General features: G+C 43.5%; 2 protein-coding genes across 3 annotated transcripts; one reads left to right on the top strand and one right to left on the bottom strand.

Moving 5' to 3' along the window:
• Positions 1-3,018: 3,018 nt before the first annotated feature.
• On the top strand, positions 3,019-9,402 carry polr1b (RNA polymerase I subunit B). 2 transcript variants are annotated; one of them, XM_026309747.2, is made up of 15 exons: positions 3,019-3,195; positions 4,038-4,205; positions 4,421-4,567; positions 4,660-4,792; positions 4,939-5,075; positions 5,268-5,491; positions 5,602-5,773; positions 6,041-6,212; positions 6,300-6,581; positions 6,709-6,842; positions 6,924-7,094; positions 7,196-7,352; positions 7,476-7,672; positions 7,798-8,048; positions 8,221-9,103. In XM_026309747.2, the coding sequence occupies exons 1-15, from the start codon at positions 3,019-3,021 to the stop codon at positions 9,101-9,103; spliced, it is 3,405 nt and encodes a 1,134-aa protein (XP_026165532.1). The 2 variants fall into 2 exon arrangements, with proteins under 2 accessions (XP_026165532.1, XP_026165533.1); XM_026309748.1 differs by having other exon boundaries at positions 3,182-3,310; positions 8,221-9,402.
• A 3-nt stretch (positions 9,403-9,405) lies between these two features.
• Positions 9,406-12,107, bottom strand: nanp (N-acetylneuraminic acid phosphatase). The gene is made up of 2 exons (XM_026309749.1): positions 11,970-12,107; positions 9,406-10,314 (listed from the first exon to the last, which is right to left on the bottom strand). The coding sequence occupies exons 1-2, from the start codon at positions 12,057-12,059 to the stop codon at positions 9,673-9,675; spliced, it is 732 nt and encodes a 243-aa protein (XP_026165534.1). The 5' UTR covers positions 12,060-12,107; the 3' UTR covers positions 9,406-9,672.
• Positions 12,108-12,434: the final 327 nt, after the last annotated feature.

The following is a 12,434-nucleotide window of genomic DNA, read 5'->3' as shown; positions in this document are numbered from 1 at the left end:
TCTAGCCACCTCCATCCCGAGGCACCACCTTCAGATTCCAGCTCCATCCAAAAGTGTCTCAGCTGATACATTCAAGGCCCATTTCTGTTTTAATGTGCATCATATTCTTCTTCTCACAGGTATTTCCATGTGCTGCATGAGGGACCAACACACATCCATCAGCATCAACCTGCATCATCTGGAAACTGGGACAGTGATGCTGAACTTCATCCATCACAAAGAGCACTTCTTCCTCCCACTAGGCTTTGGACTCCAGATAGTAACCAGTGTGATGTAGAGTAGTAAGACATATTTGTAGTGTTTCACTGTCTGACCGTGCAGTTGGAGTTAATCTGATGTTTTAATGCATTGAAGAAATCAAGCCTGTCCAAGTGTTTAAATGAAAACCAGGATGTTCTACATCAGTGTGGAGGTGAACAGGAAACATGGGGACCATCAACAACTGGGCTCTTAAAAAGTCCACTATTTATTTGAATTGAGCTTTGCTGATGTCTGGTGTTTTAACACATATTGTTTGTGGTTTTCTCCAGGACCTGTTGGACTTCAAAGACTTCCAGATCTTCCAGGAGCTGATCAGGGCCCACAAGGGCAGTTTCTTCTAGAAGATCAGTACTTCAGAGATGTTCATTCCTCCTCTCCATCCTCCATGTTCACTAACGACCGCGGCTCCTCTCCCAGACTGACAGCTCCTCTTCACATGGGCCCTTTCTCTCAGCTGCAGCCACACAGATATTTCCTTCTCTCCTCCAAACTAGAAGCTTCTTCATGCTGAGCTCTCGCCCCTAAAATACACCTGAGAAGTACATTTGACAAAGCGAACATTGAAATGCACCAGTGAACCATGTGCTGCTTATTTATGGCAAACTTTGGAAAAATATATGAGAAAACATGGAACAGTTTAGAAAAAGTGAAATTTCCTGCATTAAGTTCATAGAATTATGAAACTGTCATGGTTTAACAACAGAGTTGTCAGATATAGTGCAGATTGTGTATCATTGCTTCTTATAGTTCTTCTCTTTGTGTTTTCTAAGAAGCAATAATGAAAATGTCCTGATTTAAGAAGATTCTTTCTTTTTGTCAGTGTATTTATCAGCGCATCCCCACAAAAAAGACGATTATTCACGTGTACTTTGTTTGTACGTGTCAGAGATAAACTAAACTAAATTATACTCAAGTATACTTGACTTATACTGACAGGTATACAGAAAAAATTGAAATGCATTCAGCCTGTGCTTTTCCTTATATTCAGGTGTACTTGGCTTGTACAACAGTGTATCTGGACTATACTTGTACTTCATTTTTTGATATAGATATATCCTTAGTATAATGAAGTTTGAGTTTTGGAAGAAGCCATAATAAAAATGTCCTGACTTCAAAAGTCTTTGTGTTGTTGTGAGTGTATTTAACAGTGCAGCTCAGTTTGAGCCATAGTGGATGGAAACTTCTATTCAACATAACAGCAGGTTCAAAAACCCTAAAGCTGTGAGTTGGAGCAGCTGATCAGACTGAAGGAAACAGGAGTGAGAAGATGTTAGTGCAGCTTGGTGTGGACACAAACACAGTCCTGAGTCAAACACACACAGGGAATAAAGCAGAGGCTGAATCTGATCAACACCTAAGAAGGTCTGAATCCTGAAAAGCTTCAAAGGGCTTTTTAAAGCTCATCAGTGTGATGCTGCAGTAACAGCTGTGACACCTGACACAGGTTGAACCCTGATGGATTTACATGACACTTCAGCTTCATCGCTGTTTCTCTATTTCTGTGAAAACCTTCAGAAACCAGCTGTTTGTTGGTGACACCGACCCACCTCCACCTGGACTAGAGGACCAGAGACCCTCGGTCACGCCTGATGACGTCACGTGCGTGACCCTCACAGCCGCTATGAATGAAGACAGCTCCCGCCGGGTGCGGTGGCGCGCGCCTGTAATCCAAGCTACGGGAGGCTGAGGCTGGAGGATCGTTTGAGCTCAGGAGCTCTGAGCTGCAGCGGACTGTGCCGATCGGGTGTCCGCACTAAGTTCGGTATCGATATGGTGCTTCTGGGGGAGCCCGGGACCACCAGGTCGTCTAAGGAGGGGTGCACCGCCCCAGGTCGGAAACGGAGCAGGTCAGAGCCCCCGTGCCGCTCAGTAGTGGGATCGCGCCTGTGAATAGACGCTGTAGTGCAGCCTGAGTGATACAGCGGGACCCGGTCTCTTCATACGGGTCAACAAACAACCGACACGACGCTCACGGTCAAACTTTATGTGGGGACACGATACAACAGCTTCATGTTTGTTGGTCCCACAGCGCCTCCACCTGGACCAGAGGAGCAATGACCATCAGTGACACCAGTCAATGCAACAGCACAGACTCCGTAAAGTCCCAGGGGTTTTCTCCACAGCACTGAGTGAACCTGGTCCAGAGGAGAACTGTTCATAATCACCCAACACTTTTCTCTTGGTTTTATTGTCCATAGAAATCAAATGTGTCCACAAAAGGCCAATTCTTCCAGGAATGGAGATCAGACATACAGCACATCTGAACTGCAAATACTGAACTGTCTTTGTCTCATTGTCATCTGGTTGTTGTTGTTGTGTCCAATAACAGCACAAAGTCCTTCAGATCTATAAACAATGTTCCAGTGAATCATTATGTCTGAGATACAGTCCAAGTTAACAAGACATTAAAGGCTCACTGATAGGAGTAGTGTTTAAAAACAAAAACCTCTCTCTTTTATTCTTCATACAATTAAAACATGATCAGAAAATGCTAATTCTTCTGGGCACAGACTTCATAATTAGACATAAAATAGGCTGAATATGACAAAGTCTTACAGGGTCTTGGATTGGGAGCTGATATTGAATCCCTGAAAATGATTACAATAAAATACAAAGGCTAGATAATCAAGACACAACAAATACCAACCAGCAGGGGCAGAAATACACCCTGTGTAGTCTCGCCGAAGAAGAAGAAGAAGAAGAAGAAGAAGTTGTACTTCCTGTGTCACTATGCACGTGTGGTAAACAAGCAGAAGCATGGACTACTCAACAAAGTGGAGTAATTTACCTCAAGGTCCGAGCTTAAGAAACCTGACAGATAGAGGCTTTGGCGTCCTGAAGGAGGCTCAACATGCGGCTGTTCAGGATCTAACCAAAGCTCACATCGAGTCGTTTGACCAGGCGGTCACTGACGGACTGAGCCGCGTCGTGCAGGTCAGCTGAAGCAGAAACCAGCCTGTGAACCCTAAACTATCAAAAACTAGAGCCGCTTTAAACCAGCAACAACTGACAGTACAGAGACTTGTCCTCCACGTTAAAGTAAACTGCAGTTAAGTTAAATAACATTATTAATCTACGTAGGGAGATAATAGGAAGGTAATTACATTAACATTATAGGCGTAACTTTATTTGTGTGTTCTGTTTGAATAGCTGGCACAAAATAAACAACTTGTGTCATCTGTAGTTCTCAAAGCTGAAGTGAAATGAAGTGCTACTTCACTATAAAGTAGGTCACTGTAAACTAATTACAGTGGTCACTGCACTTTTCAGTGAAAACTAGTGCCAGACAGTTTCCCCACATGTTCCTGGTGTTCTGTCCATTTGGGCTACCTGTCAGGATGGGCTGGCGGTTCTGCGCATGCCCAGACCCCCAAACTAGTTGTAGTCTTTATCGACATAGTACTGTCCCATTAAGAGACCCGTATGTTCTGGTTCTGTTGGTTCTTTAGGAGGGATAGTGGTCTATCAAAATATGCTACCCCTAACGTTAATAGTACGAGGACCAAAATATGCTCCCCATGCTCTTACAGTGCACGTGGGCTCAGCCCGTTTGGAATAAAATATACAAAATAAGATGCTGTCACACTGGGAGACTTATTCCTGAATGGGAAATACACTGGAAATGGAAATCCATACGGCAGCACTTTTCAGCAAGGGAGCACAAATTGAAGGAACACCATTAATGTCTTGGTGAATTTAGTTGCAATCGTGTTTGGCTGGTTGCCTCCTCTTCGTTCTGTTCCTCAGTTTGATGCAAGTTGGCGTGTCTTTCTCAGGCCATCCCACCACTGGAGTTCACAGTGAAAAATGAGAGGATTGCCCTTTCGTTTGTGGAAGCCACCATCTACAGCCCTGTGGTTTCCAAAGGGAGCATCTGCAGGGAAATGAAGGTGTTTCCTGCAGAGTGCCGGGGAAGAAGATGCTCATACAAAGGAAAGCTGGTGGTAAGACTGTGATTCGTGTAGCCTACATACCTGCTTTTCCCTGGCGGCCGCACAGCAGTCGGTGTAACTTTCATTTGCTCAGTGACTTGACTTTTACTGAGGCACATGTGAACTGACAGCCAGACAGTTCAAACAAGTAGGTGATTAACTAAATGAGTCATCAGCGAAGGATCCAAACAGCTTATCTTAGCTCTTTATGTTTTGTGTTATCTCAGGCAGACATCAGCTGGTCGATCAACGGAGTCCCCAAAGGCATCATCAAACAGTCGCTGGGTCAGGTGCCAATCATGGTGAAGTCCAAGTTGTGTAACCTGCATGGCATGTCCCCCAAAGAGCTCGTCGAACATCATGAAGAAGCAGAGGTATGAAACATGTTTTAAATTCTCACAAGTGGAGTAGAGATTTACTACATGCCTACATATTTATTAAAGAAGCAATTCTTTTTTGATAACAGGAAATGGGAGGGTATTTTATTGTAAACGGAATTGAGAAGGTTATCCGAATGTTGATAATGCCCAGGAGGAACTATCCCATTGCTATGTCCAGGCCTAAGTGGAAGAGCAGGGGCCAGGGATACACTCAGTATGGTAAATAACACCTTTCCAATAATCTGCTCCAAGCATAGAGTGAAAGTGGCAATGTAACAATAGTTAATATAATAATAGTTACACTTAATACTGCACATCCTTTTAATATCTTTTAAAATGGATGTCCTCATCTTTCTTTGACTCAGGCGTTTCCATGCATTGTGTAAAGGAAGAACACACAGCCATCAACATGAACCTACATTATCTGGAAAATGGGACAGTGATGCTGAACTTCATCTATCAGAAAGAGCTCTTCTTCCTCCCACTAGGGTTTGCACTCAAGGTAACAATCAGGGTTAATGTATTTTAGAGAGAAGCACATCTGCAGTATCAATTATTACGTGAAATAGATATGTAAAATATGTATATGTACATATATGTGTATGTAAATACTTCACAGAATATCTTAGAAAAATATAATGAAATGTTGTCACCATATATTAATAAAGCTAATCTTCTCTGTTGTGTGCTTCAGGCACTGGTGGACTTCACAGACTTTCAGATCTACCAGGAGCTCATCAAGGGCCACGAGGACAATTCCTTTTACAAGAGCTGTGCGTCAGAGATGCTACGCATTGTCATGGAGGAGGGCTGCACCACCCGCAGCAAGGTGCTCAATTACCTTGGAGAGCGCTTCAGGGTTAAAATGAACCTTCCTGAGTGGTACACAAATGAGCAGTGTGCCAACTTCCTGCTGGAGTAGGTGTTTATGACGGCAGCATTTGACTTTTTAAGTTACATCCATGAAGAAAGAAGCGTGGTATGTTACGGTGCATTTAGTAACTTGAATTGTGTCCTGTTTTGATCAGTGAGTGCATCTGTATCCACCTCAAGTCAGATGTAGAGAAATTCTACCTTCTGTGTCTGATGACGCGGAAACTTTTCACGTTTGCCAAGCAGGAGTGCATGGAGGAGAACCCTGACAGCATCATGTGTCAGGAAGTGCTCACTCCTGGTCAGCTCTACCTCATGTTTCTTAAGGTGAGAAATAGTAGCTCTTAGTAAATCAAAATTTAGATTAGCACAAGCACTGGTTAGTTTTACCAAGACCCCAACAGAAATATTTTAGTTATGTTTTTGAAGTTTTTTGAAGACGCTGAAAGCATTACGTTTTTTGTACTGAAAGCTTGAATCTCTGTGGAAATATCTATCTAAAATAAGACATTTCTGTCGAGCCATTCAATTTTTACTTTTGATGTTTGTTTTCAATATTAAGTTAGTGTTTTAAACCTAAAACTATCGTGACAGGAAAGAATGGCTGCCTGGTTGGTGTCCGTGAAGCTGTCCTTTGACAAGAGAGGCAGCAGACTGAGTGGAGTATGGAGCGCTGAGAACATGATTAAGCTGTTCAACATGGGCACTGATGTGACTAAACCCTTTGAATATCTGCTGGCCACTGGGAACCTCAACTCCAGGACAGGTATCTACCAGAGTTGAGTATGAGTATTTGTTAGGGTATAACAGTTTACCCTTTTGAAATAAAGACTGTTTTCCCTTCTTTGCCCAGGTCTTGGCATGCTGCAGAACACGGGCCTGTGTGTAGTAGCTGACAAGCTCAACTTCATCCGCTACCTGTCCCATTTCCGCTGTGTGCACAGAGGAGCAGCATTCGCCAAGATGAGGACAACTTCTGTTCGTAAGCTGCTGCCTGAGTCCTGGGGCTTCCTGTGTCCCGTCCACACCCCGGACGGAGAGCCCTGTGGCCTCATGAACCACATGACAGCCAGCTGTGAGATTGTGGCTCTGACTTTGCCCACCACATCGCTCCCCGCTCTGTTGTGTTCTCTCGGTGAGTCCTCACTTCAGAAAACACAGTTAAATTATGTTTTTCTCACTCTCACCTCTTTTGACACAGCCTTTAAAGTATGTCAGTAGGCCATATTGTGTTGTACAAAATAGTGTTTCTGCTGCCTCAGGTGTTACACCAGTGGATGGATCTCCTGGTCAGACCTTTTCAGACTGCTACCCCGTGGTGCTTGATGGTGCTCTTGTAGGCTGGGTGGAGAATGAAATAGCCCAAGTTGTGGCTGACTCACTGCGCAGGTTTAAGGTATGATTGTTATCTATTAAATGGCTATAGTGTGCATATTATGTGTCTACAAAACTAATGTTTTAAATCAAACACCTTCAGGTACTGAGAGAGAAGAAGATCCCTCCCTGGACTGAGATTGTTCTGGTTCCCAAAACAGGGAAGGCCAGCTTGTATCCAGGCCTCTTCCTCTTCACAACACCCTGTCGTATGGTGCGGCCCGTACGCAACTTAGCTCTCGGAAAGCAGGAGTTAATCGGCACCTTTGAACAAGTATGTATTAACTATCATTTTTTAAGGTTATGGTAGTTATCATTCTTAAACCTTTACTCACCAAAACATTTATTTGTTAATCTCTTTCTGTCATGCTGTAGCTTTACATAAATGTGGGCATCTTAGAGGATGAGATCAAGCCAGGAGTGACCACACACCAGGAGCTGTTTCCACACAGTATGCTCAGCGTGGTGGCTAACTTCATCCCATACTCCGACCACAACCAGAGTCCTAGGAACATGTATCAGTGTCAGATGGGTAAGTCTTGAGTCCAGGGCACCTGCTGAAATATTTCACTCCATTTGTTGCTGTTCTGAGCTGCTGTGATGTGTTTGCTCTGTAGTAACTGAGCAACAGAGATTAAACAGGTTATCTTCGCAGGTAAGCAGACTATGGGTTTCCCCCTACACTCCTTCATGGATCGCACAGATAACAAGCTGTACCGGCTCCAGACTCCACAGAGCGCACTGGTCAGGCCCTACATGTATGACTACTACAACCTGGACAACTACCCGAGTGGCACAAATGCCATTGTGGCTGTCATATCCTACACAGGCTACGACATGGAAGATGCAATGGTAAGTACAACACAATAACTACTGTATTTACTGTATTTTTTTTCTGCAAATACAACACTGGAAATAATGTACTAACTTCTCACTGTTTAAATGTGGTGAAATCATGATGCGTTTCCATCTTCTAGATTGTGAACAAGTCATCATGGGAAAGAGGCTTTGCCCATGGAAGTATATACAAGACTGAGCTGGTCGACCTGGCAGACAAGGTGAGGGGAGAAGACAGTGTGGTGTTTGGCACCAAGCCAGGCGACCCTAAAGTGAGTGACAAGCTGGATGCCGATGGACTACCTCACATTGGATCAACACTTCACTATGGGGACCCTTTCTACAGCTATATCAACCTCAACACTGGCCAGACCTTCATCACCTACTACAAGTGAGTGTTAATCCTTGGGTGGTAATGTGTCTTCCATCAGCTCACTAAAGGCAATACCATAGGGAACTGGTGGAGTAATGAATTTACTTTAAGAATGATTCTAAATTCTTAATGTTTTGCAGCTGAACGTCCAAAAATAAAATCAGTAATGTTTCTTATTCTTCACTTCTAGGAGCCATGAGGCCTGTGTTGTGGACAATATAAAGATCTGCAGCAATGACACTGGCTCAGGCCTTTTCAAACGTGTCTGCATCACTGTACGAGTGCCACGAAACCCCACCATTGGTGACAAGTTTGCCAGCCGCCACGGTCAGAAGGGCATCCTGAGCCGCCTGTGGCCGGCAGAGGACATGCCTTTCACAGAGAGCGGCATGATGCCTGACATCCTGTTCAACCCCCATGGCTTCCCCTCTCGCATGACCATCGGGATGCTGATTGAGAGCATGGCCGGCAAGTCTGGTGCCCTTCATGGCCTGAGCCATGATGCCACACCTTTCTCTTTCTCTGAGGAGAGCTCTGCGTTGGAGTACTTTGGTGAAATGCTCCGAGCTGGAGGTTACAACTATTACGGCACAGAGCGGCTGTACAGTGGCCTGAGTGGTCAGGAGCTAGAGGCAGACATCTTCATTGGAGTTGTTTACTACCAGCGGCTACGTCACATGGTCTCTGACAAGTTTCAGGTGAGAACCACAGGAGCACGAGACAAGGTGACCAACCAGCCCGTGGGAGGGAGAAACATCCAGGGAGGCATCCGTTTCGGGGAGATGGAACGAGACGCCCTGCTGGCACACGGAACTTCCTTCTTGCTTCACGATCGCCTCTTCAACTGCTCGGACCGATCAGTGGCTCAGGTGTGTGTTGACTGTGGCAGCCTGCTCTCCCCTCTGTTAGAAAAACCACCACCCTGCTGGTCAGCAATGCGCCACCGTAAGACTGTGTGCACCCTGTGTGGCCGAAGTGACTCTATTGAATCAGTGTCTGTTCCTTACGTTTTCCGCTACTTTGTAGCTGAGCTTGCAGCAATGAACATTAAAGTGAAATTACATGTTAAGTGAGTTCGGCTGGGGGATCTCACCCTGCTGTTTTAGATATACCAGGGTACAAATCAGAGGGAAGTGTATGTTATCAAACCGGACTTAGTGGGAGTTGTGTTAACTGCTCAAATTAACCATACCACAGAAGGTCAAATATGATGCAGGGCCTGTGAAGTTCAGCTCCTTTGTCAGGTGTTTTATTATTGCAGACTTTGAGGAATGATAAACTGGCACTATATGATGGAATGACTGAGGTGTGTAAAAGTAACAAATTATCTATTGTGCATCACAGTATTGAATAAAAATGATATGCTATACTACTGTTCCTCTTGAGGTTAATTCTTTTGATGCTACACTGAAAAGTGCTGAGAAGTATTCAGATGCACTAGATAAGGAAAAAAATAAAAACTCCATACTTAATTACTAGTAAAAGTCCTGCTGTAAAATTACTGAGGTATTATCACAATGTAATTAAAATGTCAAAATATAGTGGCATTTGTCGCAGTGTAAAAATGTATCCATAATAAAAACTAGCAATTTTTTAAAGTGACACTACTCATTTACTTGGTCAACTCAATTGCTAGTTATCCTTAGTTAAGTTGTGCCAGAACATCTGGCAGGCCCAGCACAGTAGGAATAGTGTAGTCTGGTTTCACGGACGCATCTTGCACAGCACCTCCTGCATTGCTGATCCAAACTGTAGCCCGTACTCCAGCATTAAAGCCCCCCTGAATGTCTGTGTCCAGAGAGTCCCCCACCATTACACAGTTCTGGGCCTCCACCTCCAGCATGTTGAAACACAACGTGAAGATGGAAAGGAATGGTTTCTGCTCCACATATTCTCCAGCAATAACAATGGCATCGAAGAACTCCTCACACTTGGCTGCCTTCACTTTCTCTTTCTGACTCTGAGCTTCTCCGTTGGTCAGCAACAGCAGCCTGTATCTGCTGTGCAGCTGTTTGAGGAGCTTGCACACCTCAGGGGACAGAGTGAGCATCTCTAGACGACTATTCTTCCACAGGTAGTAGCACTGAGCAGCCAGTGAAGGTGTGGAAATGCTGCCGACAGTCTCCTGAATGCTCTCCTCCCAGTGACTCACACGGACGTCATCTATGGATCTGCCTGCAGCAGGGTCGAAGCTCTCATGCAAAAGTTTGTGCTTGAACCTGTCACAAATTTTACGGGTGGTGTTGTCATCGAGGCCCAGTGTGGTCCTCAAAAGATCACTGGTCTGTAAGATTTATAGATAATAAACAACAGATAATAAAATGAAAACACATATCTCAGCAATAAATCATAAAAATCAATCCAGTTCAATTCTAATTGTACCTGAGGGCATTTTGTGTTGTTGCAAGAATAAAAACATGCATAAAAACAAAATATAAGCATAACAACATAAATACACAAAAAAAACCTTTAGACAACAATTCTCATTTGCTTGCACATGATAACTTATGTCCAGGTAAAAATCATTTGAGCTCTGATGTATTACTCTTGTCACTCGGTCATCATCAGTACAATATATATTTGTACCCAACTTGACTTCACTGGATAATATTTTCCTGTCACCCTATCAACAAGAATGAAGGGGCTCATAAGCAGTTATCCGATTTTAACATCTAATACTCAAACATGGTCCCAATATTATTATACGAATCATTTAAACTAGTAAACATTAACTATCTTACTTGATTGTCTCATAATTTCCACATCAAGAATTGGACCAAGACCAACTTCATCTCTACTGAGAAGACTAAAAATGATCGAATCATCACCAAACCTAATGGATCTGTTTTTATAATGGCTACAACAGCTTGTGTGGGTTTTCTCCAGGTACTCTGGTTTCCTCCCACAGTCCAAAAACATGTATGTCAGGTTGATTGGTGACTCTAAATTGCCCATAGGAGTGAGTGTGAGTGTGTGAGGTTGTTTGTCTCTATGTGGCCCTGTGATGGACTGGTGACCTGTCCAGGGTGTACCCCTGCCTTTCACCCAGAGAGAGCTGGGATAGGCTCCAGCAGATCCCTGTGACCCTGATTAGGAATAAGTGGGTATAGATGATGGATGAACATTAAATCTCACATAAAAACCACCAAAATCCTGAGGTAGCTGCATTTCGGCACACTTGATAGGATGTGTAAATATAGGCGACCATGCATTAATAGTCAAGATCAGGCAAATCTTAGTATATGGCACCCTGTTAGAAAAGAACAACACAGATTAAAGAAAAAATAAACACTGTGGACTATACATCAAATTAGATGCCTAGATGCCATTTACAGTGAGTAAATGTTTTTGTCTATGTAGACCTGATCAAGCATAACCATAATATAACCATAATAAGACTATTACAATCAATGGTTTTATCTGCAGGATAGGGTGACAGACTAACCAGGATGAATGAAGACATTGTGACACGTCACTGCAGTTAAACAATACTGCATATCATACTGAACACTGTACGGTTCAACTGCATTTGGCTGCTTCAGATTCAGTGTGCATGCTGCATTATTGTCATAGTGTCAGGGCTGCCTTGGTTAAAAGTTCCTCAGGGAACCGAACCTCTGCCCGACCATGAAACACAGCACATACGTCAGTTTCTTTGACCGCTGACAGCAGCTAGACGCCAGTAAAGAAAGGTTTGGGCACGTGAAGTGCTCAATAGTGGATTTTCCCATTGTCTTTGAAGTGAACACCAGCAGCAGCACATACAACACGTTTGAGCTCCCACATCTCAAATCCGCCTGAATTGAACACATTAAATGACTTTACTGTGCGGTTGTTAAACACGCTGTCACGCAGTCCTAGTTTTCTCGACTATTACAGCAGATCCACCTACGTAAATTAACTGTAAATAGTAAACAAGGAAAATCCGAGCTTTCCCACCTTTTCTATCGCCACTGAACCTGCCCGACTGGTTTCAATGAGCGTGTTGTCCAGGTCAAACAGTATTGCCTTCACAGCCTGAGTGTCCATTGTCGGTCAGTCCATATACATATTCAGTCCACCACTACAATACTAATTGCGGAAGTACTTCTGGGTACGCTGCATTATGGGAATTGTAGTTGTAATAAATGTCGGGTACTTGCAAGGTCCTTCCTGTAGAGAGTGCTAGTAAATAAGTTAATTCTCAAGATTGCCAATGAGCTCCTCACATTGAATTTTATAAGTCATCATTAAAATGATTAGATTTCAATCTTCTCTGTAAAACATAAAAGAAAGTGTGCATGATGGTTTTTGTACATTAGAGTACACATCATTATCATTTTTAATATTCCATAAGCTGTATTTAAATACAATACAATGACCTAAAAATAAAGACAAATCATTGTACAGAGCACCGCACTATAA

This window comes from Mastacembelus armatus, chromosome 15 (assembly GCF_900324485.2).
Source record: "Mastacembelus armatus chromosome 15, fMasArm1.2, whole genome shotgun sequence".
NCBI classification, from domain to species: Eukaryota; Metazoa; Chordata; class Actinopteri; order Synbranchiformes; family Mastacembelidae; genus Mastacembelus; species Mastacembelus armatus.
The sequence above is the reverse complement of the archived record's forward strand: the minus strand, read 5'-3'. Positions and strand labels throughout refer to the sequence as shown.

Excerpts from the sequence above, each read along its gene's own strand:
- polr1b (XM_026309747.2), top strand. The coding sequence starts at position 3,019 with ATGGACTACTCAACAAAGTGGAGTAATTTACCTCAAGGTCCGAGCTTA. Across the intron at positions 4,568-4,659 it reads AACATCATGAAGAAGCAGAG|GAAATGGGAGGGTATTTTAT; the intron begins GTATGAAACATG and ends TTTTGATAACAG. Across the intron at positions 6,843-6,923 it reads ACTCACTGCGCAGGTTTAAG|GTACTGAGAGAGAAGAAGAT; the intron begins GTATGATTGTTA and ends AAACACCTTCAG.
- nanp (XM_026309749.1), bottom strand. The coding sequence starts at position 12,059 with ATGGACACTCAGGCTGTGAAGGCAATACTGTTTGACCTGGACAACACG. Across the intron at positions 10,315-11,969 it reads GTTCAGTGGCGATAGAAAAG|ACCAGTGATCTTTTGAGGAC; the intron begins GTGGGAAAGCTC and ends TAAATCTTACAG.